General features: G+C 42.4%; 1 protein-coding gene across 1 annotated transcript in view; it reads left to right on the plus strand.

Moving 5' to 3' along the window:
* Window positions 1-23,982, plus strand: part of USP46 (ubiquitin specific peptidase 46) — a 52,999-nt gene that overhangs the window by 9,491 nt on the left and 19,526 nt on the right. The window contains exon 2 of the mRNA XM_070757195.1: window positions 19,022-19,102. Within this exon, the coding sequence (XP_070613296.1) occupies window positions 19,022-19,102 (81 nt within the window). The remainder of the gene's footprint in view (window positions 1-19,021; window positions 19,103-23,982) is intronic.

Here is a 23,982-nt window from a genome sequence, read left to right on the forward strand (position 1 = left end):
TATTTTACTGAAAGAGTAGTAGATCCTTGGAACAAACTTCCAGCAGACGTGGTAGATAAATCCACAGTAACTGAATTTAAACATGCCTGGGATAAACATATATCCATCCTAAGATAAAATACAGAAAATAGTATAAGGGCAGACTAGATGGACCATGAGGTCTTTTTCTGCCGTCAGACTTCTATCTTTCTATGTTTCTATAATACACTGCCTGCATGACATCCTAATATTTCTGGTAGAACAAGTATGCAGATTTTTGTTTGAACATAAATGGGTGGAAGCTGATGTGACATGAAGTACAACGATAAGTGAAAGTTCCTGCTTGCTAATGCTATAATTATAGTTTGGCTGCCATTTTGCTGCTGTGCTCTCACCAGGCTTATGTCTCTGGGAATTATTATCCCAGTCTTACAGTTTAGGGAGGGGAATACGTGCTTAATGTAATATACAGTGGTACCTCTACCCAAGAATGCCTCTGCTTACGAACTTTTCTAGATAAGAAGCGGGGGTTCAAGATTTTGTTGCCTCTTCTGAAGAATTATTTTCCACTTACAAACCCGAGCCCCTGAAACTGTAACCAGAAAGGGCAGGGAGAAGCCTATGTGGGGCCTCTCTAGGAATCTCCTGGGAGGAAACAGGGCCAGAAAAGGCACGGAGAAGCCTCCATGGGGCCTCACTAGGAATCTCCTGGGAGGAAACAGGGCCAGAAAAGGTAGGGAGAAGCCTCCATGGGGCTTCTCTAGGAATCTCCTGGGAGGAAAAAGGGCCAAAAAATGCAGTGAGAAGCCTCCCTGGGGCCTCTCTAGGAATCTCCTTGGAGGAAACAGGGCCAGAAAAGGCGGGGAGAAGCTTCTGTGGGGCTTCTCTAGGAATCTCCTGAGAGGAAACAGGGCCAGAAAAGGCAGGGAGAAGCCTCTGTGGGGCCTCTCTAGGAATCTCCTGGAAGGAAACAGGGCCAGAAAAGGCAGAAAGAAGCTTCCATGGGGCTTCTCTAGGAATCTCCTGGGAGGAAACAGGGCCAGAAAAGGCAGGGAGAAGCCTCCATGGGGCCTCTCTAGGAATCTCCTGGGAGGAAACAGGGCCAGAAAAGGAGAGGAGAAGCCTCCGTGGGGCCTCTCTAGGAATCTCCTGGGAAGAAACAGGGCCTCCACCCTCCCTGTGGTTTCCCCAATTGCACACATTATTTGCTTTTACATTGAGTCCTATGGGAAAAATTGCTTTTTCTTACAAACTTTTCTACTTAAGAACCTGGTCACGGAACTAATTAAGTTTGTAAGTAGAGGTACCACAGTCATTGGTTACATGATCGTTATTGTATAATATATATAACAACTGAAGTACAGTAGACTCTAGGCCCGTGATGGCGAACCTATGCCACAGATGGCACATGGAGCCATATCAGAGGGCACACGAGGCGTTGCCCTATGTCAGCACAAGCGCGCATGCACATGCTTGACAGCTGATTTTTGACCTTGGGGAATGCCGTTTTGCCCTCTGGAGGCTTCAGGGAAGCTTCCCTGAAGTCCTGGAATGCAAAAAAACAGAGGTTTGGAAAAATGGACTTCCAGTTTACCCGTTGTGCTGTTTTTTGCATTCCGGGGCTTCAGGAAGCTTCCTGAAGGCTACGGAGTGCAGAAAACAGCACACTGGGAAAACCAGAAGTGCGTTTTTATGAACCTCTGGGTTTTTTAGCCATTTTTTTCACCATTCCAAACTTCAGTGAGGCCTGTGCATATGTGTGAGGATGGGTGTGGGATTGTGCGCATGTGCAGGGTGGGGGGCGTAGGCGTGTGGGGGAGGGAAGGGGTGTGGGCATGTGCATGCATGCTAGCACACAGACACACACCCTTTTGGCATGCAAACCAAAAAAAGGTTCGCCCTCACTGCTCTAGGCCAGGGGTAGGCGAAGTTGGCTCTTCTATGACTTGTGGACTTCAACTCCCAGAATTCCTGAGCCAATCATGCCAGTTGAGGAATTCTGGGAGTTGAAGTTCACATGTCATAGAAGAGCCAACTTTGCCTGCCCCTGTTCTAGGCTATGCAGGCTTAGGATATAATATATTTGCTAGGTTTTAAGGGGTTGTCATGTTAACTCAAACCCATTCAGAAATATCACGAAGAGGTTTAAAATAGAACTTATTCCACTCTATTAACTCAGCAGAGAGAAATCTGTTATCATGATGGACTTTATCTTTGGCGTTCCAAATACCATGGACTTTTTTTGCCTCTTTTAAATGTGTTTTGGAGAACTCTAAAAGTTGAATTCACTTATCTTTAACTTGCCATGTTTATGAAACACCTTCCCAGGGTGATGATGACCTTGATCATAAACATACGTCTCTACAGGGCTTTGTGTCCTTGTCTGTATATCTTCCTTTGCAAACTGCATAATCCTGGTGCTTTAGTGCCTTCAGCGTCTCTTTGGTGAAGCCTGGCAGTTAAACCACAGTAAGACACAGACAGCTTTCTTCTTTTGAATCAGAAGAATAAAACCTTTGAAGCGGTAGAGCAGTGGTTCGCGACCCCTTAATAAAGTTCCTCATGTTGTGGTGACCCCCAACCATAAATCTAGCGCCAATTCTCCCAACAGAGCTTTAAGCTGATTGGAAGGAAGGTCAGAGGGACACCCCCACTGTAAACGCCTGATTGGTCGGATTGTCAAAATATGTTCCAAGGCGCCGGAATAGGAGCTTTAGTTCCTAACACATTGGGAAATTTGTCTTAGGCGACCCCTGTGAAACGGTCATTTGACCCTCCAAAGGGGTCCCGACCCCCAGGTTGAGAACCACTGTGGTAGAGACCAAGGTACTGCAACCTGGTTTCATAAGGGAAGTTCTCCATTCCCTTGATCATTCTTGTTGCCCTTTTTTGCACCTTTTCCAGTTCCATTATATCCTTCTTGAGGTGCGGTGACCAGAACTGTACTGTCTTACCATTGATTCATACAGAGGCAATACTTCTCAGTCAGTTGGCTGGAGTTCTGTGAATTGAATTCCACATATCTTAAAGTGGGTAGGATTGAGAAACATTGGTGAAGTGGATTAAAATGAAGATACAGTGGTACCTCTATTTAAGAACTTACCTTAATTTGTTCTGTCACCAGGTTCTTAAGTAAAAAAGTTTGGAAGCAGAAGCAATTTTTCCCATAGGAATCAATGTAAAAGCAAATAATGTGTGCAAATCCATTAGGAAAGGAATAAAATCTCAGAAAGAAATTTTATATTTAATTATACATATTTTAACTGCGGCTAGGATTATATATGCGCAAAACTGGAAAGGGGAGGATATCCCCAAAGAAGAAGAAGTCATTACAAAAATATTAGATTGCGCTGAAATGGATATGATGACAAGACGCTTAAATGATCAAGAAGATACGGAATTTTATGAAACATGGAACAAAGTTTATATATGGATAAATAAGAAGAAACAGTAGAAGGTTAAGATAAATAATTAAATAAATGAGTAAATTGTTTCGGCAAAGATAAGATTTATGTGCTATAATAGAATTACCTAGAATATGTTTGTTTTAGAAGTATATTAGAATTAGTTTATATATGAAGAATTATTATGAGAAGAATTTTGAATTTATATTAGAATTAGTTTTAAATATGAAAAATTATAATGAGAAGTTTAACAAATTATTTCTTAACATTTACAATAATGAATTGTATTTAAATATGTATTCTTTTTTCTGTATTCAAATTTATACTTTTAAGATAAGCGGGGAAAATACAACCCCACTTTTATGTTAAATGTATGTCTGTCTGTTCGTCTATTTTATGAAAATTAATAAAAATAATGGGGGGGGAAAGGAATCAATGTTAAAGCAAATAATGTGTGCAAATCCATTAGGAAGGGAATAAAATCTCGGAATTTGGGTGGGAGGAGGAGGAAGAAGAAGAGGAGGAAGACAGTCGCTGCCAAAGGAAGAAAGTGAGATGAGGGGAGTCAAAAAAATCCAAAACTTTAAGGCTTAAAAAAATAAAGAGGGACTTTGAGGCGACGAGAAGGAGCACGTGCCTCCCATGCACCCGGCGCAAGGCTGCCTCCCATACACTGCACCAGAGAGAGAAACCTAGGCACGCAAGAGGGGGGATCCTCCTGCTCCTTTGACCGAAAGAAGGCTGCTGCTTCTACCTGCTTTCACTTCCTTCCCATGCTGAAGGGCTTCCCTCTCCTCTCCTCTCACTCACTTTATTTATTTATTTATTTATTTATTTATTTATTTATTTATCTATTTATCTATTTATCTATTGATCTATTGATCTATTGATCTATTGATCTATTGATTGATTGATTGATTGATTGATTGGATTTGTATGCCGCCCCTCTCCAGAGACTCGGGGCGGCTAACAGCGACAATAAAACAGTGTACAATAGTAATTTGGTATTGATGATTAAAAATCAATTAATATAAAAACCAAACATACATACATACATACATACATACATACCATGCATAGAATTGTAAAGGCCTAGGGGGAAAGAGGATCTCAATTCCCCCATGCCTGGTGGCAGAGGTGGGTTTTAAGTTGTTTACGAAAGGCAAGGAGGGTGGGGGCCGTTCTAATCTCTGGGGGGAGTTGGTTCCAGAGGGCTGGGGCCGCCACAGAGAAGGCTCTTCCCCTGGGTCCCGCCAGGCGACATTGCTTAGTTGACGGGACCCGGAGAAGATCCACTCTGTGGGACCTAACTGGTCGCTGGGATTCATGCAGCAGAAGGCGGTCCCTGAGGTAGCCAGTGCCTTTCCTTCACTGTGGTGGCTTCTCGGTTTGGCTGAAGCTGCGTTGATTTGACCGGGGCGAAGCATCCCCTTTTGCCTTTCCGTGCCCAGATGCTCCGGGAGGCAACCTGGGTGTGTGGGAGGCAGCGCGAGGGAGTCACCACAGCGAAGTGGTTTATTCCCTCTCCAAGCGCCCAGAGAAAGGAAAATGCTTTGTTCGCTCTGGACTGCCAAAGCCTCCTTAAGCACCACCGAAAGGCTCTTCTGGCAGCCCAGAAAAGCCTGAAATGGCTAGGATTAAAGGGAGAATGGCAGGAAACGGGCTGGGCCTTCATGCCGCTCTCAAACCTCCTGGGAAATTTTTCCGGGCTTGGGTTCTTAAGTAGAAAATGGTTCTTAAGAAGAGACAAAAAAATCTTGAACACCCGGTTCTTATCTAGAAAATTTCTTAAGTAGAGGCCTTCTTAAGTAGAGGTACCACTGTATTGTGGGACAGAAATCCCACGTTTGGGTAATCTGGTCTTCATTTAAGATCTTTTGCTGACTGTGAACGAGCTGTTGTTTCTCAGTGTTTCATTCCTTTTTGCTTCTATGAGGTCGCACTGATTTTTTTTTTAACCTGCCATAAAGGGTTATATCAGGGCAACCTTTCCCCAGCTTCCTATCATCCAGGTGTATTGAGTCTGTAACTCGCACAATTAATAAACCGGGATTGATGAGATACTAGATCATTCTAAGCAAAGGGCTATCGAAACTTAATTGGACATTATTAGGACATGACCAAGTTATTCTGTTGTGTTTAGGGGAGCTTATGCATTGTCTTTTAATCTGCCCACTGTATATTAAAGTGGTACAAGAAAAGAAAGACCGTGCAATTATGAAGTGTTATTATTGTGCAGTCAACAGAGAGCTGTTGCATTCCTTTCTGTAGAAATTTTATTGCAGTTGAAGCAGCTTCCAGAAAAATGTTTACTGTCTCCACATCCCTCAGGAAGGTGAGAAAATTACAGTTGTCATCATTGTTATGGTTATAAAATTTAGCTGGGAGATAGATGCTGAAGCAGGGCAAATGCTAAAAGAGTTTAACCACCCAATCAAGTATTACTGGCTTGAGTATCTGGTTAGTAAAGCATTAATTCAACAGCTGAAAGATGACCCAACCACCTGGAAGTATCTTGGGGGGGGCAGGGTAGGGTTTATTTATTTATTTATTTATTTATTTATTTATTTATTTATTTATTTATTTATTTATTTATTTATTTATTTATTTATTAGATTTGTATGCCGCCCCTCTCCGTAGACTCGGGGCGGCTCACAACACAATAAAAACAGTTTATAACAAATCTAATACTTTACAATTTAAAATATTAAAAACCCCATTATTAAACAGACATACACACAAGCACACCATACATAAATTGTATAGGCCCGGGGGAGATATCTCAGTTCCCCCATGCCTGACGACAAAGGTGGGTTTTAAGGAGTTTGAGAAAGGCGAGGAGGGTAGGGGCAGTTCTAATCTCTGGGGGGAGCTGGTTCCAGAGAGTCGGGGCCGCCACAGAGAAGGCTCTTCGCCTGGGGCCCGCCAACCGACATTGTTTAGTTGACGGGACCCGGAGAAGGCCCACTCTGTTTATATTGGGCACACATGCAAAAATCAAGATAGGATTTACTTTCTGAGTAGATCGTATTTCCAGGAAAACATGGTAGTTCTCACAAACATAAGCCCTAATGAAAACCTTGCTCACTACAGGGTACACTAGTAAAAATTAAGTTAGGCTGTGGGAATGGGGCAGGTACCCTACTACATACTTTCGGATAGTTGCAGCCAGGCCTCGTACACCTCCCCCCATTTCTTTTGCTGCAACCAGCAAGGTCTTTCCTGAAGGCCCTTGTAGCCGATAACAGAGCTCCAGACTGACTACAAGTATAGACACGATGCTGTGGCACAGATGATCCACTGGAACGTGTGCCAGAACTACCATCTACCGTGGCAAAGAACTGGTGTTATCATAAGCACGAAAAAGTGGTTGAAAATGAGCAAGCAAAACTAGTGTGGGACTTCCGACTTCAAACTGACCGAATTCTGAAGCATAACACACCAGACATCCTGATTGTGGAGAGAAAGAAAGTATGGATCATCGACATTGCAATCCCAGGAGACAGCAGAATTGAGGAGAAGCAGCTAGAGAAATTGGCGAAATACGAAGATCTAAAAATCGAGCTGCAACGACTCCGGCATAAGCCAGTGGTCCTTGGCACGCTGGGTGCAGTGTCAAAGGATCTCAGTGGACATTTGAAAACCTTCGGAATTGACAAAATCTCCATCTGTCAATTGCAAAAGGCCGCTTTACTGGGATCGGCACACATAATTCGCCGCTGCATCACGCAGTCCTAGATGCTTGGAAAGCGCCCGACTGGTGATGAAATATGAAATGCAGCATAGTGATCTCGTTTGCTGTGTTGTATTGATGATGATGATAATAATAATATTAATAATATTATTAATAATAATAATAATAATAATAATAATAATAATAATAATAATAAAAAAATCTGAGGACTGTGAAAGCCATTCTAAAGAGATATGGGGTTTTTTTCTTTTAAGTTGTTTGACGGTTGTTTTAGAGGTGTGTTTTGGCTTGTTCTTTCGTCAAATGATCTTTTAAACTTCTGTTCATCACTCAGGGAATTCATTCATGCGTACAAGTTTTGCCATGCAACTTCATTTTCTGCACTAACCGCAGAATTGGAATGAAATAACCCAGCCTCGTTCTTCTACCAGCCAACTCATTCACCTAAATCCAATTCCGGATGGCTTGTTTCTTCTTCCAAATCAGTATGTAAAAAATAAAGCTCACCGTGATTCTTTTGTATGAATGGGAAAGAGAGAAAGAAATGGTATTCCTAATTGCATTCCTTCTTCCTTTTAAAAAAACAAAAACTCTTTTTTGAAACTTTTTTTCTCCTGCATCATAGTGGCACAAGAGTGAAAAATGTGTTTTCAAAATTAGCAATCACGTCTCTCAGAGATATTTGTGTGTGGTTTGTGATGTTGTGTTGTATTGTGTAATGTAGTCATTCAAAAGAAGAGAGAGGGGCACCCAGAAAGGGACCGCTTAAAAGAATAATGCTGCAAGTGATGAAAAGGAATGAAATAATAAGCTGAAATAGCTACAGTAAAGCTACAATATTTTCGTTTTAAAGGAACGAAGAAGAAGATAAGTTGACCTAGATCTTGGTATAGTTTATGCTAGCTAATGATACTGGTAGAAATGGGACATAAATTGGAGAAATTGGATGCTAACTTGGGATTCTGCTCTTAGGATAAATACAAATTTCCAGAGGAGTTGCCCTAAAAGTTAATTTTTTTGCCGATATTAATTGGAACCATTAAATATTGTCCGCAGTTGATGATTATAGGTCCACCAGGTAAAAACCATCACAAAGCATTTGACAACAATTATATGCCAGAGGTGAACTGTGGTACTTTGGAAGATGGATCATTGTAGTAAATGCAGCAGAAATTTCTAACAATGGCAATTATTTTAACTGCATTAGCTGCTGTTTTTAAATTATTGTTGTTGTTGTTATTTTATTCACAAAAACAGTAATACACAGCAAATGAGATTTATATGCTGGATTTAGTATCACAATATCACATCAAGTTGAACACTTCTCAAATGTCTAGGACTGTGTGATGTATTTTTGTAAGATGAGCGCAGATCCAAGAATGGTGGCCCTTTGCAACTGATAGATCGTGATTTTGTCATTGTTTACTATTTTCAAATGCTGGCTGAGGTCTTTTTGCACAGCACCCAGTGTGCCGATTACTATTGGAACCACCAGTACTGGTTTATGCGATAGTCGTTGTAGTTCAATTTTAACATCCTGATATTGTTCTGCCGGGCTCTCTAACAGGAGCCTCCCGAAAATTCAAGGATACAAATTTCAGACACACGCACGTTTGAAAATTCAAAACAATGTTCTTTATCACAAAAGTCAAAATAAACTAAGCACTCTTTTTGTATTGCAAAGAGCACTCTTCCCAAAACAACCGGGTATTCTGTACAATTTCCCTTAAGCAGTCATTAAGTACTTAGCCAGCAGCTGTGAAGAAACTTCACATCCCTTCTTCTTCCAATGAAGTAAGACACACATACACACACACGTTGCTCTGCTTTGGTTTCAAAGGCATGAAAAAGCAACAAAGTCCAGCACACAAGATTCCTGACAAACTACAAACAGATATTCTTCTACAATGGACAAACCCACATGCTGCTATTTATAGCAGCGGCCCTAATTACTGGAGCCCCACCCAACCACAGATGGCCTCCCTTATTTCCTGTAATATGTTCTTACTTGGTCTCTTCTACGCATAATTCTGCGCTTGCGTGAGTCCAAAATGTCATCATTTGAAGCAATAGAAGATAAGGAAGATTGACTGCCTTGGCTGTGTGCCAAGCCCTCCTTTGCCGAGTCACTCCCACTTTCTGCTTCGTCCGAGGAAACTAAATTCTGCACTGATTCTGTCGGCAATAACACAGGCCTGTGACATGTTGAAGTTTCCCCTGCATCCACCTCCCCATTCCCTGGGGCAGGAGCTGGGCCAGAGCCAACCACAACAGATATCAGCTAAGTTTTTCTTGTTTTTCATCAATTTGACTGTCACCTGGTGTGGCGACATCAATGATCCACACTTCTTTCTTTTCCACAATCGTGAAGTCTGCTGTATTGTGTTCCAAAACCTTGTCAGTTTCAATTCAAAACTCCCAAAGTATTTTGGCATGTTTGTTTTCAACTAATTTCTCAGGTTTATGATCCCACCGGTTCTTTACCACTGGTAGGTGGTAGTTGTGGCACAGGTTCCAGTGAAGCATCTGGGCCATGTAGTTGTGCCTCTGTTTATAGTCTGTCTGTGCGATTCTCTTGCAGCCGCTGAGGATGTGATCAGTTGTTTCATCAGCTTCCTTGCAAAGTCTGCGTTTTGGGTCATCAGCTGATTTTTCAATCCTGTCCTTGATTTCATTTGTTCTTGGGCTGCAAAAATCAAACCTGTCTCCTTCTTCAGTGTTCCATTAGCGATGATGGTTATTTATTTATTTGTTTGTTTGTTTGTTTGCTTTATTTAAAATTAGAAACTTATATATGGCAGTTCTTTAGCTGGTGTTGGCCTCCATATGCATTGAGATCTTCCCAAGAACCTAAGATGCCATCATCTATTAGTATAATGTATGTATGGATCTGGCCTTTTGTTATTGACAGATGGACATTTTATCAGTGTACACATTATATAACTGCTGTCCAAGAGTTTTTGGTGCTGATAACCATTAAGAATCACCACAGCCAGTTCATGCCATAATATTACAATTTTTCAGCTCTTGATATTTTGGGATCTACCCCAAATTTTTTATTCTACTGTCTGCTGGTATTGCTGCATCAAATTATGCATACTTTCTCCTTTTCAACTACACTGGTACCTCTACTTAAGAACGCCTCTACTTAAGAACTTTTCTAGATAAGAACCAGGTGTTCAAGATTATTGTTGCCTCTTTTGAAGAACTGTTTTCTACTTGAACCTGAGCCTGGAAAAATTTCCCAGGAAGTTTGAGAGCGGCATGAAGGCCCAGCCAGTTTCCTGTCATTCCCCTTTTAATCCTGGACATCTAGGGCTTTTCTGGGCTGCCAGAGGAGCCTTTCGGTGGTGCTTAAGGAGGCTTTGGCAGTGCAGAGCGAACAAAGCATTTTCATTTCTCTGGGCACTTGGAGAGGGAAAAAACCTCTGCCAGCACCCAGAGAAAAGAAACACTCCCTTTGCTCTGGGCAGTGACTGTCCTTCTCCTCTTCTTCCTCCTCCTCCTCCCACCCAAATTCCGAGCTTTTATTTCTTTCCGAATGGGTTTGCACGCATTATTTGCTTTTACATTGATTCCTATGGGAAAATTGCTTCTGCTTACAAACTTTTCTACTTAAGAACCTGGTCACGTAACGAATTAAGTTCTTAAGTAGAGGTACCACTGTACAGTTAAATCTGGTGTGTTATAAGCCAAGAAGTTATCAGTTCGTATTTGGAAATCACAAATATTTTAACCTGCTCATTCTTGACCACATTTTCAACTCTTACCTTCCCATCAATTAAATTTAACTTAATTGATGGGGACGTGGTAATTTTTACAGATTGAATCATTTTGGCAAATGTGATACGTTGTTGTTATAATCAGTTTGGGTGATCTTTTTGCACAAAGTTTTCAAATTAATGCAAGCAGGGCCAGAACTGAAAAAGTCAACAAAGAATTTGTGGCTTTATTTCTGTTTCATGCCAATTACTGGTCACGTGGAACATAGCCACCCAGATATGATAGCCTTATATGAAGTCAAGCCTATGAAGAATATCCACAACGGGTTGTTTTGGCCAGCTCTTTGAGATAGAACCAGGCTCAGAAATCAACTCCACAAGAGGCTAAAATTACTTTTACTGAGAATAGCTATAATAACATAATCTTTTTAAAAAAATAATCTTTATTAAATGATTTTTTAAAAAACACAAATATATACATACATACAGATCAAACACACACCTAACTTTACAACAACATGTAACATACAACAACATGTAACATATAACACATAGACTAACAGAAAAAGGTATGAACCATTAATATTAATATTTGTGTAGCGTTGCATACCATTATAGCAATAGCAATAGCATTTAGACTTATATGCTATTACAGCCTCCTCTAAGCAGTTTACAGAATCAACATATTGCCCCCAACAATCTGGGTCCTCATTTTACTCACCTTAGAAGGATGGAAGGCTGAGTCAACCTTGAGCTACTGTATATCAATAGTACCATTGATTCTTTTAACTTAACTATCCTAAAATATTTCCTTGATTTTGTTCCATCCATCCGTTTGTTTGTTTGTTTGTTTGTTTGTTTGTTTGTTTGTTTGCTTGTATGCCACCCTTCTCCGAGGACTCAGGGCAGCTTATAAATATCTAAAATCCAATTAATTTAAATAATTACTTAAAAACCCTAGTAACCTTAAAAATCACTCATTCCCATTCAAACAACAGACATAAATCACACTCGTCGGCCAGGGGCTAGGGTCTAGTGGCCCCAAGCCTGGTGGCATAGATGAGTCTTCAGACTCTTACAGAAGGCGAGGAGGGTGGGGGCAGTACGAATCTCTGCGGGAAGCTGATTCCAGAGGGCCGGAGCCCCCACAGAGAAGGCTCTTCCCCTTGACCCTGCCAAGCGACATTGTCTGGTTGATGGGACCTGCAGAAGGCCAACTCTGTGGAAACCCACAAGGAATCTGGTCCGATGCTATGTAGGGCTTTATAGATCATAACTAATACTTTTAATTTTGTCTAGAAACTACTACTACTATTATTATTTATTTATTTATTTATTTATTTATTTATTTATTTTATTAGATTTGTATGCCACCCCTCTCCAAGGACTCGGAGCGGCTCACAACAAGTAAAAACATCATATACAAATCCAATATTAAAACAGTTTAAAAAAAACCTATTAAAAAACAATCATACAACCCAAACACACCATACATAAAGTCAAGACAGCTAAGGATATATCAGTTCCTCCATACCTGGCGACATAGATGGGTTTTCAAAAGTTTACGAAAGGCAAGGAGGGTGGGGGCAGTCCTAATCTCTGGGGGGAGCTGATTCCAGAGGGCCAGGGCCGCCACAGAGAAGGCTCTTCCCCTGGGTCTCGCCAGATGGCATTGTTTTGTCAACGGGACCCGGAGAAGGCCAACTCTGTGGGACCTAATCTGTTGCTGGGATTCGTGCGGCAGGAGGCGGTCCTGGAGGTATTCTGCGGAGTGCTGGAGAAGCATGGGCATGCCTAGGACAGCTGCATTTTTCATGATTTGCCATTTCTGAACACTTATAAATTTCATCATCTTATTTAATCTTTTAAAATCTATCTACCTATCTTCTTGTGTTTCGTTTTTGTGTTTCTCATTTATTGCTTTATTTGGTTTTTGTAGTCTAACCCAGTGTTTTTCAACCAGTGTGCCGCGGCACACTAGTGTGCCGTGAGACATGGTCAGGTGTGCCGCGAAGCTCAGAGAGAGAAAGAAAGAAAGCAAAAGAGAGAAAGAGCGAGAGAGAAAGAGAACAAGAAAGAGAGAGAAAGCAAGAGAGAGAAAGAACAAGAGAAAGAAAGCAAGAGAGAGAGAAAGAGAGAGAAAGAAAGCAATGGAGAGAAAGGAGGGAGGGAAGGAGAGAGAGAGAGAAAGACATAGAGGGAGGTAGGGAGGGAGAAAGAAAGAGAGCAAAAAAGAGGAAGGAAGGAAGAGAAAGAAAGAGGGATGGAGAGAAAGAAGGAAGGGAGAGAAAGAGGGAGAGAGAAATAGAGCGAAAGGGAGGAAGAGAGAGAGATAATTTTTTTGTCCAAACTTTTTTTAGCCCCCACCCTCCCCCCGCTCAATGTGCCCCAGGGTTTCATAAATGTAAAAAATGTGCCCCGGCTCAAAAAAGGTTGAAAATCACTGGTCTAACCAATTGTACCATTTTTCCCAGATCGTATAGATTTCCGTTTCTTCTTTGTCTTGTAATTCAGTAGTCAGTTTACTCATTTCTGAGCATTCAAGTATTTTTGTAATTGTTGCTGAGCTTGAAGGAACTTTTTCATTTTTTCCAATATTCAGCATAGGTGATTCTAGCTGCCGCATAATAACAGAATCTTGCAAGCTTTGATTATATTATATCTCATCCTCCTTCTAATGTTAGCTCAACCAATTAGGAAGGTGCCTGTTTGAGCCTCTTCAAAAATAACTGTTCTCTCTGGGTTCCCCCAGATGCCAACACCAACTAAAAAGAGTAGCCAGACACGCTGATAAAAAGCAAAGTCATTTTATATCTTTGAAAACAAACACAGATAACAAAAACTGTTCTTACAAACTGGAATGCTATGAAGCTTCACAGAAGAGTCACGACAGCCAGACAATACAACAGGCTTCTTGCTGGCACACACACCACTGTAGATAATAAAACCCACGCCTCCCCCAAGTTTTCAGCCTTCGAGGCCACAAGCCAGAATCAGAGACGCCAAGGATCGAAGCAAGGTCACAGGACTCCCAAAAGATAACTCTCCACAATACAGGAAGGGCGGGCCTGCCTTTTCAACCTTTCTGAGGAGAACCACACCCAAACCCAGCTGTTGCCTATTAGGGATGGAAATACCTGGCTAATTGTCCCCTTCGTTGTGCTGCCCTTCTCTGCCTCATATCTATGATGGCTTGTGCGTTCTCATCTAATGATTCCAGGCTACTCGCTGGGGAGAGCTCCCCCCCGGGGGTCTCAGGCTGTTCTCCCTCCTCCTCGTCCTGACATTCCTCTTCCCCGTCTGCCTGGTCCTCCTCCTCCTCCTGTTCCTCGTCCTCCCCCTCTGAGCATGGAGCCGGCAGAGTTCCAGCCGTTCCCTGAGGAGCCTCAGACTGAATCACAACAATAACTATCCTTTTTTTGTGTATGTAAAATATGACTTTACTCCTCACTTTGGCAATGGAGTGAGCATCCCTCCATCAAGGTCATCTTCCTTACTTTCTACCTGAAGCCAGGTGTGACTTCTAGCGTGCTGGGGAGTGGGGGAAGCCAAGCAGAATTAAGAGGGTTGTGTGGCTTGAAGATAAACTCTGCAAAGGGGTTTTTATTGTAACTACTACAAGCATGGGTAACTACCAGGTGCAGAAAGTCAAGATCCTGGCCTGCACATTACAATTGAGCATTCCATCCAGCATTTTTAATGTACTTCATCTTTTTATTTTTATTTATTTATTTTGTCCAATACACAATGAGAGTTTTAGTGGGTATATATCTATATACACATAGTAAAATACATGATGAAGGTTATAGAGGAGATACTCATAGTAAAATATATCTAAGAAATAATAGAAAAGAAGATATAGTAATAGAACATATCAATGAAAGAATAGAAGAAGAGACATAGGAATAGAAGAAAGGTATAGGAGATATAGGAGAGCAATAGGACAGGGGACGGAAGGCACTCTAGTGCACTTGTACTCGCCCCTTACTGACCTCTTAGGAATCTGGATAGGTCAACCTTAGATAATCTAAGGGTAAAGTGTTGGGGGTTTGGGGATGACACTATGGAGTCCGGTAATGAGTTCCACGCTTCGACAACTCAATTACTGAAGTCATATTTTTTACAGTCAAGTTTGGAGCGGTTAAAATTAAGTTTAAATCTGTTGTGTGCTCTTGTGTTGTTGTGGTTGAAGCTAAAGTAGTTGCCGACAGGCAGGACATTGCAGCATATGATCTTGTGGGCAATACTTAGATCTTGTTTAAGGCATCTTAGTTCTAGGCTTTCTAGGCCCAGGATTGAAAGTCTAGTCTCATAGGGTATTCTATTTCGAGTGGAGGAGTGAAGGGCTCTTCTGGTGAAGTATCTTTGGACATTTTCAAGGGTGTTAATGTCTGAGATGCGATATGGGTTCCAAACAGATGAGCTGTATTCGAGGATGGGTCTGGCAAAAGTTTTGTAAGCTCTGGTAAATAGTGTGAGATTGCCAGAGCAGAAGCTACGTAGGATTAGGTTTACAACTCTTGAAGCCTTCTTGGCTATATTGTTGCAGTGGGCTTTAGCACTTAAATCTTTTGTTATTAGTATACTGAGGTCTTTTTTAAAACTCTTTTTTAAACTCTCCCTCATGGATGCTCCTCCTTTGCAAAGAGTGACACATTTAAAAGCTAGCATAGCATAGATCTGATAGATAATGTTTGACAGCAAGCTGAAATTTAAAGAGACACATGACATTGTATTATGAGCTCCCACCTGCAAGCAAGTTGGTTTTATTTTTTTTAAAAAAACCTGCGCTCTTTCTGCAATTATCTGGTTTCACTCTCATTCTGCCATTCAATTCTTCTGAAAACATTTTCTTACTGGGGATGGGATGGGGGAAATCAGAGTTTCTCTCTTAATCTAAGCAAGTAAAAACATCCCATTCCCCTTTCTCTGCCCTCCCAACTTAAGACAAACTGAAATACAGTGGAACCCCGACATAAGAGCTGCTCTACTTAAGAGCAACTCGAGATAAGAGCTGGGAGGGGAGAGATATTTTTGTTCTACTTACAAGCCCAAATTCGAGATACAAGCGCCAAGGAGCTGTCTCCTGAAGCCAAACGCTAACTTCCGCGTTCGGCTTCAGGAGACAGCTGCGAAGCGGCGCGCGTGTTTTAAAAGGTTGCAGCCGGCCTGGGGGGCTCGGGGGGGTGCTTGCAGCTTTCTTTCTTGCTCTTTTTCTTTCTCTCTTTTACCTTCCCTTCCTCTATTTCTTCTTTTCTTTCTCCTTCCCACCTTCTTCCCTCCCTCCCTTCACTCATTCCTCTCTTACTCTCCCCTTTCATAAGTTTCCTTGCTTCCTTCCTCTGTTCCTGTCTCTTCCCCCTTTCTTTCTTTCTTTCTTTCTTTCTTTCTTTCTTTCTTTCTTGCTCTTTTTCTTTCTCTCTTTTACCTTCCCTTCCTCTATTTCTTCTTTTCTTTCTCCTTCCCACCTTCTTCCCTCCCTCCCTCCCTTCACTCATTCCTCTCTTACTCTCCCCTTTCATAAGTTTCCTTGCTTCCTTCCTCTGTTCCTGTCCCTTCCCTCTTTCCTTCCTTCCTTCCCACCCTCCGTCCATTCATTCACCCATTCCTCTCTTGATCGCTTAAAGCCGGTCCCTGGTGCAAAAAGGGTTGGGGACCTCTGTCCTACAGGATTGGGTGGCAGAGAAGTTGAACATATGTAAATTTAAAAGTTTAAGAAAGTTTACAAGTTAAGTGAAAGAAACTTCATTATTCATTTATATGTACATGTACATTTCTTCATTAAAAACATGTCTTTCTGCATAATTTAGACTAACTTTGTGAGTTTTTTGAGGGCTGGAACCAATTAAAATTATTTACATTAATTCCTATGGGGAAAAGTCGTTCGAGATAAGAGCTGCTCGACTTAAGAGCCCAGGTCCGGAACGAATTAAACTCGTATCTCGAGGTACCACTGTAGTAGATAGGAAACCATTTGATAAGATTACGAAACTAAATAAACTTGGATAGCATCGGTAAAACTGGGGGAGTGTTTATTTTTGTATGTTAGTCTAGGAAATGATTGATGGCAGGTTAATGGATTTGGTCGAGGAGAACAGGCAAATAAACCATCTTCCTTAGCGATTTAAAGGAAAAGAATGGATCTTGTGCTCTCCTTTCTCATTTACAATTGCTGGTATTCCCTGGGGCTTTGATTTAATGTAATTTGTTAAATTTATAATCTGCCCACTCCTTTCGGAGTCTGGGCGGTGTACAGCAAGTAAAAACAATGTAAGAAACCCCAAAAATAAAACAGCCATTCCACAAAACATTCTTTTCTTGTTGGGCAGAACTGGATGGTCTTGTTCAATGGTCCCAAGCCTGCCGGCAGAGACAGGTTTTCACGACTTTCTGAAATGCTAGGAGGATGGGGGCGATACGGATCTCCGGGGGGTAGTTGGTTCCAGAGTGCCGGTGCCGTCACAAAAAAGGCCCTCCCAGGCGGTCCTGCCAATCGGCATTCTTTGACTGACAGTACCTGGAGAAGGCCAACCTTGTAGGCTCTGATCAGTTGCTGGGAGGTATGCGGCAGAAGACAGTCCCATAAATAGACTGGTCCTATGCCAGTGATGGCAAACCTATGGCACTGCTGGCACGAGAGCCGCTGCCCTAGCTCAGCTCCAACGGGCATGTGTGTGCCGGCCAGCTAATTTTTGGCTCAGACAGAGGCTTTGGGAGGGTGGTTTTGGCTTCCAGAGAGCCTCTGGGGGGATGGGGAAGAGTCTTTTTACCCTCCCCCGGCTCCGGGGAAGCCTTTGAAGCCTGGGGAGGGTAAAACACGAGCCTACTGGGCTCACCAGAATTTGGGAAACTGGCTGTTTCCAGCCTTCAGAGGGCCTCCGGGGGGGGGGGAGCTATTTTCGCCTTCCTCAGGCATTGACTTATGGATGTGGGCACTCACGCATGCACAATAGCGCGCGGACATGCTCTTTCGGCACCAGAGGAAAAAAAGGTTTGCCATCTGCCCTATGCCATGTAGGTCTGTATAAGTGATAACCAACACCTTAAATTGCATCCGGAGACCGATTGGAAGCCAGTGCAGATCGCGGAGTGTTGCAGTAATGTGGGTGTACTTCGGTGCAGTCTCCGAACGCTTTTCAAGGGTAGCCCCATGTAGTGCGCATTGCAGGTGATGAGGGCATGAGTGACTGTGAGGAGGGACTCCCGATCCAGATATGGCCGCAACTGGTGCACTAGGCAAACCTGTATGGTTAGGATGTAGATAAAAAGCCCCTTCGTGTGTTTTTTGGAAGACATCTTCATATTTTGCAGCATCAAAAGTGTTGTGAGCATTCTTTGTTCACCTCTGGTAATGTCAGATTCTGAGGAGGATGAGCCAGGCCCCTCTGGATTCCCTGGGCCAGTAGGGTTACCAGCTGATGCAGAGATTGAGAGTGATGGAGAAATAGACCTGGATGTACCCGAGGAACCACCAGATGGGGCAGATGATTGGTCCTAGTCAGATGTTGATGAAGGAGACATTAGAGTGGATGATCCACTCTCAGATGCTAGATTCAGAAGGTTACAAAGCAGACAACAATATTTGTATGGTAAGAGGAAGTAAGTTTGCACCTTTAACTCTAGGGGTTTGATGACCATACCCAGCAAGTATTTAAAAAAAGGATCTTGGGAAATTCTGGGTGGGGTTTCAACGTTGCTTCATGGACGCTGTGTTAGAGCTGGAATGCTCGAAAATGTCCCCCTAAAACCTGATTTCCGCTTTGCTAAAATTCTTTGCCAGATGCTTCATGAATTGGTGCGCTGAATTTTATCCTCTACGATTCATTCCCTGGATTATCTCGCTGGAATATAATTAGGCCGAAGCTGGCACCTTTCCTGGAAGCTAATTTGATAACTTCACAGTGGAGAAAAACTCCTCCCTGAATTATTTAAAAACTGCTTTCTGTCTGTAATGCTGTTTTTCCAAATAAAGAGTGTAATTCAAAGCTGGAAAAAGTGGTATTTAGCTGTTTGCTTCAATCTGAAAGCCTGTGAACAGAACAAAAAAGATCGGAGCATCCATAATTTTTGCATTAATTTTGGGCCACCAGTGGAGTAGTGTGAGTATGCACCTGCCTGAAGCATTGCCTGTGAGAGCCATAATGTGCCAATTTTTCCCCTCTCTGATTCTATTTGAATTTGAATTTGTGGGAGAATAATGGCCTTTCTTTTTCCTCCCCCAGGGCACCAATGCCTCCGCCCTGGAAAAAGACATTGGGCCAGAGCAATTTCCACTTAATGAACACTACTTTGGACTGGTCAACGTAAGTATTCTCACTCCATTCTGCCTTCCCTAGCACGGTGCCCTATAGATATTTAGGCATCAGCCCCTCACCTCCTTAGGTAGCAATCCTTCAGCCAAGCCAGCCGAGGACCATAGGAGTTAGTAGGCAGTGTCAACACTACGTACTGCACTGTTTGGGTTTGTCAATATATGAACTAACCAGCAATGCATGTTTGGAGGAAATAGTATAATGTTGCTTTAAGAGGTAGGCTGCAATTAGCCATAAAAGGGAGACAGTTGTGTTGCACTCTGTTGGATTGTAATGTATTGTTGGTTGTTGGTGGCTATTGCTGTTAGTCTTGTTAATGCTTGCTATTCAATTCAATTTTCAATTCAATTTATTAGATTTGTATGCCGCCCCTCTCCGAAGACTGTGTGCTAAGTTTTATATGTGTGCTGGCCCTGTGTGCTTAATACAGTGTTCCCTCGATTTTCGCGGGTTCGAACTTCGCGAAAAGTCTATACCACGGTTTTCCAAAAATGTTAATTAAAAAATAGTTTGCGGGTTTTTCCCTTATACCACGGTTTTTCCTGCCCGATGACGTCATATATCATCACCAAACTTTCGTCCACCTTTAATAAATATTTTTTAAAATAAACTTTAATAAAGAAACATGGTGAGTAATAATCTAAATGGTTGCTAAGGGAATGGGAAATTGCAATTTAGGGGTTTAAAGTGTTAAGGGAAGGCTTGTGATACTGTTCATAGCCAAAAATAGTGTATTTACTTCCGCATCTCTACTTTGCGGAAATTCAACTTTCACGGGTGGTCTCGGAACGCATCCCCCGCGAAAATTGAGGGAACACTGTACTGCTGTGTGCTAATACTGTATATCACTGTGTGCTAATATGTTGCTATGTGCTAAATCAGTGAGGCGAACCTTTTTTTCCTCGGATGCCGAGAGAGCATGCACACATGCTATCGCGCATGGACAAGTGCCTACACCCATAATTCAATGCCTGGGGAGGGCAAAAACAGCTTCCCCCTCCCCTCTGGAGGCCAGAAATAGTCTGTTTCCCAACTTTGGTGGGCCCAGTAGGCTCGTGTTTCGTCCTTCCCAGGCTCCAAAGGCTTCCTTGGAACCAGAGGAGGGTAAAAATGTACGCCCCCATCCCCCTGGAGGCTCTTTAGAAGCCAAAAATGCCCTCCCAGAGTCTCTGTGTGAGCTGGCCAGCACACCCATGCACGTTGGAGCTAAGCTAGGGCAATGGCTCACGTGCCAGGCGATATGGTTCCGCCTGCCACCTGTGCACCCGTGCCATAGGTTCACCATCACTGTGCTAAATATTGGTCTATGTACTTGCTGTGGGCTTAATATTGGTCCATGTATTGCGGTGTTGTGTAGAACTGTATGTAATATTAATGGGTGGATATGTTTGTAGCTGACTGTATATGCTGGTTAGTCCATTGTATAAATTGTGAATAATATTTATACCTTTACTATATTGCTGTGTGTTATTGGCTGAACAACCACCACTGCCACATATACTTTGTTTTCTAAGTTTGGTGTTCTAACATTGGTGTGTTCCCAGTGTGGAATGCTAACAGGCAGCATAACTGAAAGAAACTGGTCTGGGGAACATTGACATTTGAAAGAGTATCTTCCCTTGCCCATTACACCTTACCCATTATCTTCCGCCCATTCATTGCCGCAGCTGCATGGCGATGCTCATAGAATTTCACAAAACAGTACGGATCATTCCCAGCTGTATCCATTATCATTATCGGAGAGGGGCGGCATACAAATCCAATCAATCAATCAATCAAATCAATCAATAAATATAAATTGATTAATTTGCAGATATGAGGGTTAAATTTGCAGATATGGAGGACAGCCTGAAAGTTTAATTTAATTAATTTAATTAATTTAATTTATAGGGTGCTCCAATCCTTCCGGAATCTGGATGGCATACAAAACATAAAGTTAGAAAAATCCATTGAAAAAAATAAAAATCATTCAAATCTTGGCCCGAATCTAGGTGGTATCATGCTCAACGGCCCCAGGCCTGCTGGAAGACCAAGGTTTTAACGGTTTTCCGGAAGGCCAGTATGGTGGGGGACAGTGCGGAGAAGGCCGCCCCGAGTCTTCGGAGAGGGGCGGCATACAAATCTAAGTAATAAAATAAATAAATAAATCTTTGGCAGTACCAGTGTGCCCTCTGAGGCTGTCGTGGACGTGTGTCCGGCACATACGCGCATGCCCATCTGCACAAAATTTTGCTTCTGCGCATGCGCAGCAAGCGAAATCTTGTGTGAGGACATATGTGTGAGTGAGATTTTGGTGATTTTCGCCAATATTTTTGCTTCCGCACTTGCACAGCTGAAATCATGCTTGCACGAGCGTCTTCACACAAGATTTTGCTTGCTGTGGCTGTGCAAAAGCAAAATCTCACACGGGGGCGTGTGCGCACATCGGTTGCACGCAGCTGCATGCGTATCCCCAAAATGGCTACTGGAATGGAGCACCTTACCGTTCCGGTAGTGTTCTGTTGGGCTCTCTGGTAGACTCCTCCCAAAAATTCACAGGTACAAATTTCAGACACACACACGTTTGAAAATTTAAAACAATGTTCTTTATGATGAAAATTCACTTAAACTAAGCCCTGTTTTGATATAGCAAAGAGCACTTGTCTCCAAATAAACTGGTAATTTGTACAAGTCCCTTATCAGTCCTGTGATACTTAGTTTGCAGCTGTGAGGCAATTCACAGTCCTTCTTCTTTCACAAAGTGAAACACACTTTGCTCTGGTTTACTTTCAAAGCGGGGGAAAATCAGCACACAAAAAGTCAAAGTCAGTAAAACAGTCATGAAACACAATGATCAGATAATCCTCCACAATGGCCAAATCCACAGGCTGCTATTTATAGCAGCCTCACTAATTACCACAGCCCCACCCAACCACAGGGGGCCTCATTTTCTTTGATAATAATATCTCAGTTGTTGTTGCCTATGCATCGTTCTCCACATGCGTGGCTGTATCATTAACTCTTGTTCTGAATCCAAGGAGGAGCTAGAGAATTGATCTCCTTCTGAGCTGTCTGCCCCACTCTCCTCCTCCCTGTCACTCATGTCTTCTTGGTCAGAGGAGCCTTCATCAGCAGATTCCACCGGGGGCAAAACAGGCCTGCAGCATGTGGATGTCTCCCCCACATCCACAGTCCTTGGGGCAGGACCTGGGCCAGAGCTAACCACAACAGGTAGCAGGCCTTCACTCTGTCTAGCTGACGGGATCCAGAAAAGCCCAACCCCATGGGCCCTTATTATTCGCTGAAGTGAAGAATCTATGACACATTTGTAAAGGGGGGTTGACTAAATGTGGATGAGTACAATTAAAGTAGTGAATGCAGATGTGCATGGAAGCTGTATTCTCATCTCCTTGAGAAGAATGTACTATACTTAACCCTAAGGTGCTTTTTGAAAGAGGCAACTGGGTTTTCTTTTTCTTTTTTTCTTTGAAGACGTCTCGCTTCTCATCCAAGGAGCTTCTTCAGCTTTGACTGGATGGTGGGGAATGGAAGAAAAAAAATTTGCTTGGCTCAAAACCTCCAAGTGGCCTCAACCACTGTCTAAAAGAAGGTAACTGACCAGTTGTTTGCAAGGAGTATCAATCCTTCCATTCCCCACCATCCAGTCAGAAATAATCCAGTCAGGATTTAAACCTGAGGTAATATTGCAAGTACAATGGAAATGCTGTAATTACTGTAAAGTAGAAGGAATGCTGAGTCTTGGTGCATCAGCAGAATGATGCAATCTGTTCTACAACCTGATTGGTCAATACTTGTATATATTGCAATACACCTTTGTATGGGTGTGGTTTAGTATGGTTTGTGGTCTGTTCTGGTGTGGTCTGTTATAGTTTAGTGTTGTTGGGTTTGTTCTGTAGTATAGTGTAGAGTTAATAGTTTTTGATACTACCGAAAAGTAAAAGAATCTTCTGAAGAAAGAAATCCTGTTGGAGTGTCTTTATTACGAAAACTGTCTAGGGACTGGTGTCCTCCACGTTTCCAACGCAAGTTCAAAATTATTCTGACATGAAGAAGCTTCTTATTTATTTATTTATTTATTATTTATTTATTTATTAGATTTGTATGCCGCCCCTCTCTGTAGACTCGGGGCGGCTCACAGCACAATAAAACAGTTCATGACAAATCTAATAAGTTACAATTTAAAATATTTTAAAAACCCCATTATTAAGCAGACATACATACAAACATACCGTACATAAATTGTATAGGCCCGGGGGAGATATTTCAATTCCCCCATGCCTGACGACAAAGGTGGGTTTTGAGGAGTTTACGAAAGGCAAGGAGGGTAGGGGCAATTCTAATCTCTGGGGGGAGCTGGTTCCAGAGAGTCGGGGCCGCCACAGAGAAGGCTCTTTCCCTGGGGCCCGCCAACCGACATTGTTTAGTTGACGGGACCCGGAGAAGGCCCACTCTGTGGGACCTAATCAGTCGCTGGGATTTGTGCAGCAGAAGGCGGTCTCGGAGATATTCTGGCCCAATGCCATGAAGGGCTTTTCTTGGATGAGAAACGAAACCTCTTTAAAGGAAAAAAAACCAGAAAGTCCTCATGACCTGGATGAACAAGAATATCCATAGACGTACTGTACTTAATTTGGACAACAAGGTCATTTACCGATTCATTAAAGAACCCTTTGCAATCAAAATGGAGATCAACTGAATTGCTATTTGATTGCCAAATCAAACTTAATTGCCAATTAATGCCAAATCGGATGGCAATTAAGACACCTGTAATCGTCATTCATTGTTTTAGTAATGATTAGCATCGGTAGGAGAATAAAGGGCAAGTTGGATTAATAACACTGGGGAACAGCAATTTTGTTGTCTTAAATCTG

The sequence above is a fragment of the Erythrolamprus reginae genome, chromosome 7 (genome assembly GCF_031021105.1).
Source record: "Erythrolamprus reginae isolate rEryReg1 chromosome 7, rEryReg1.hap1, whole genome shotgun sequence".
Taxonomy (NCBI): Eukaryota; Metazoa; Chordata; class Lepidosauria; order Squamata; family Dipsadidae; genus Erythrolamprus; species Erythrolamprus reginae.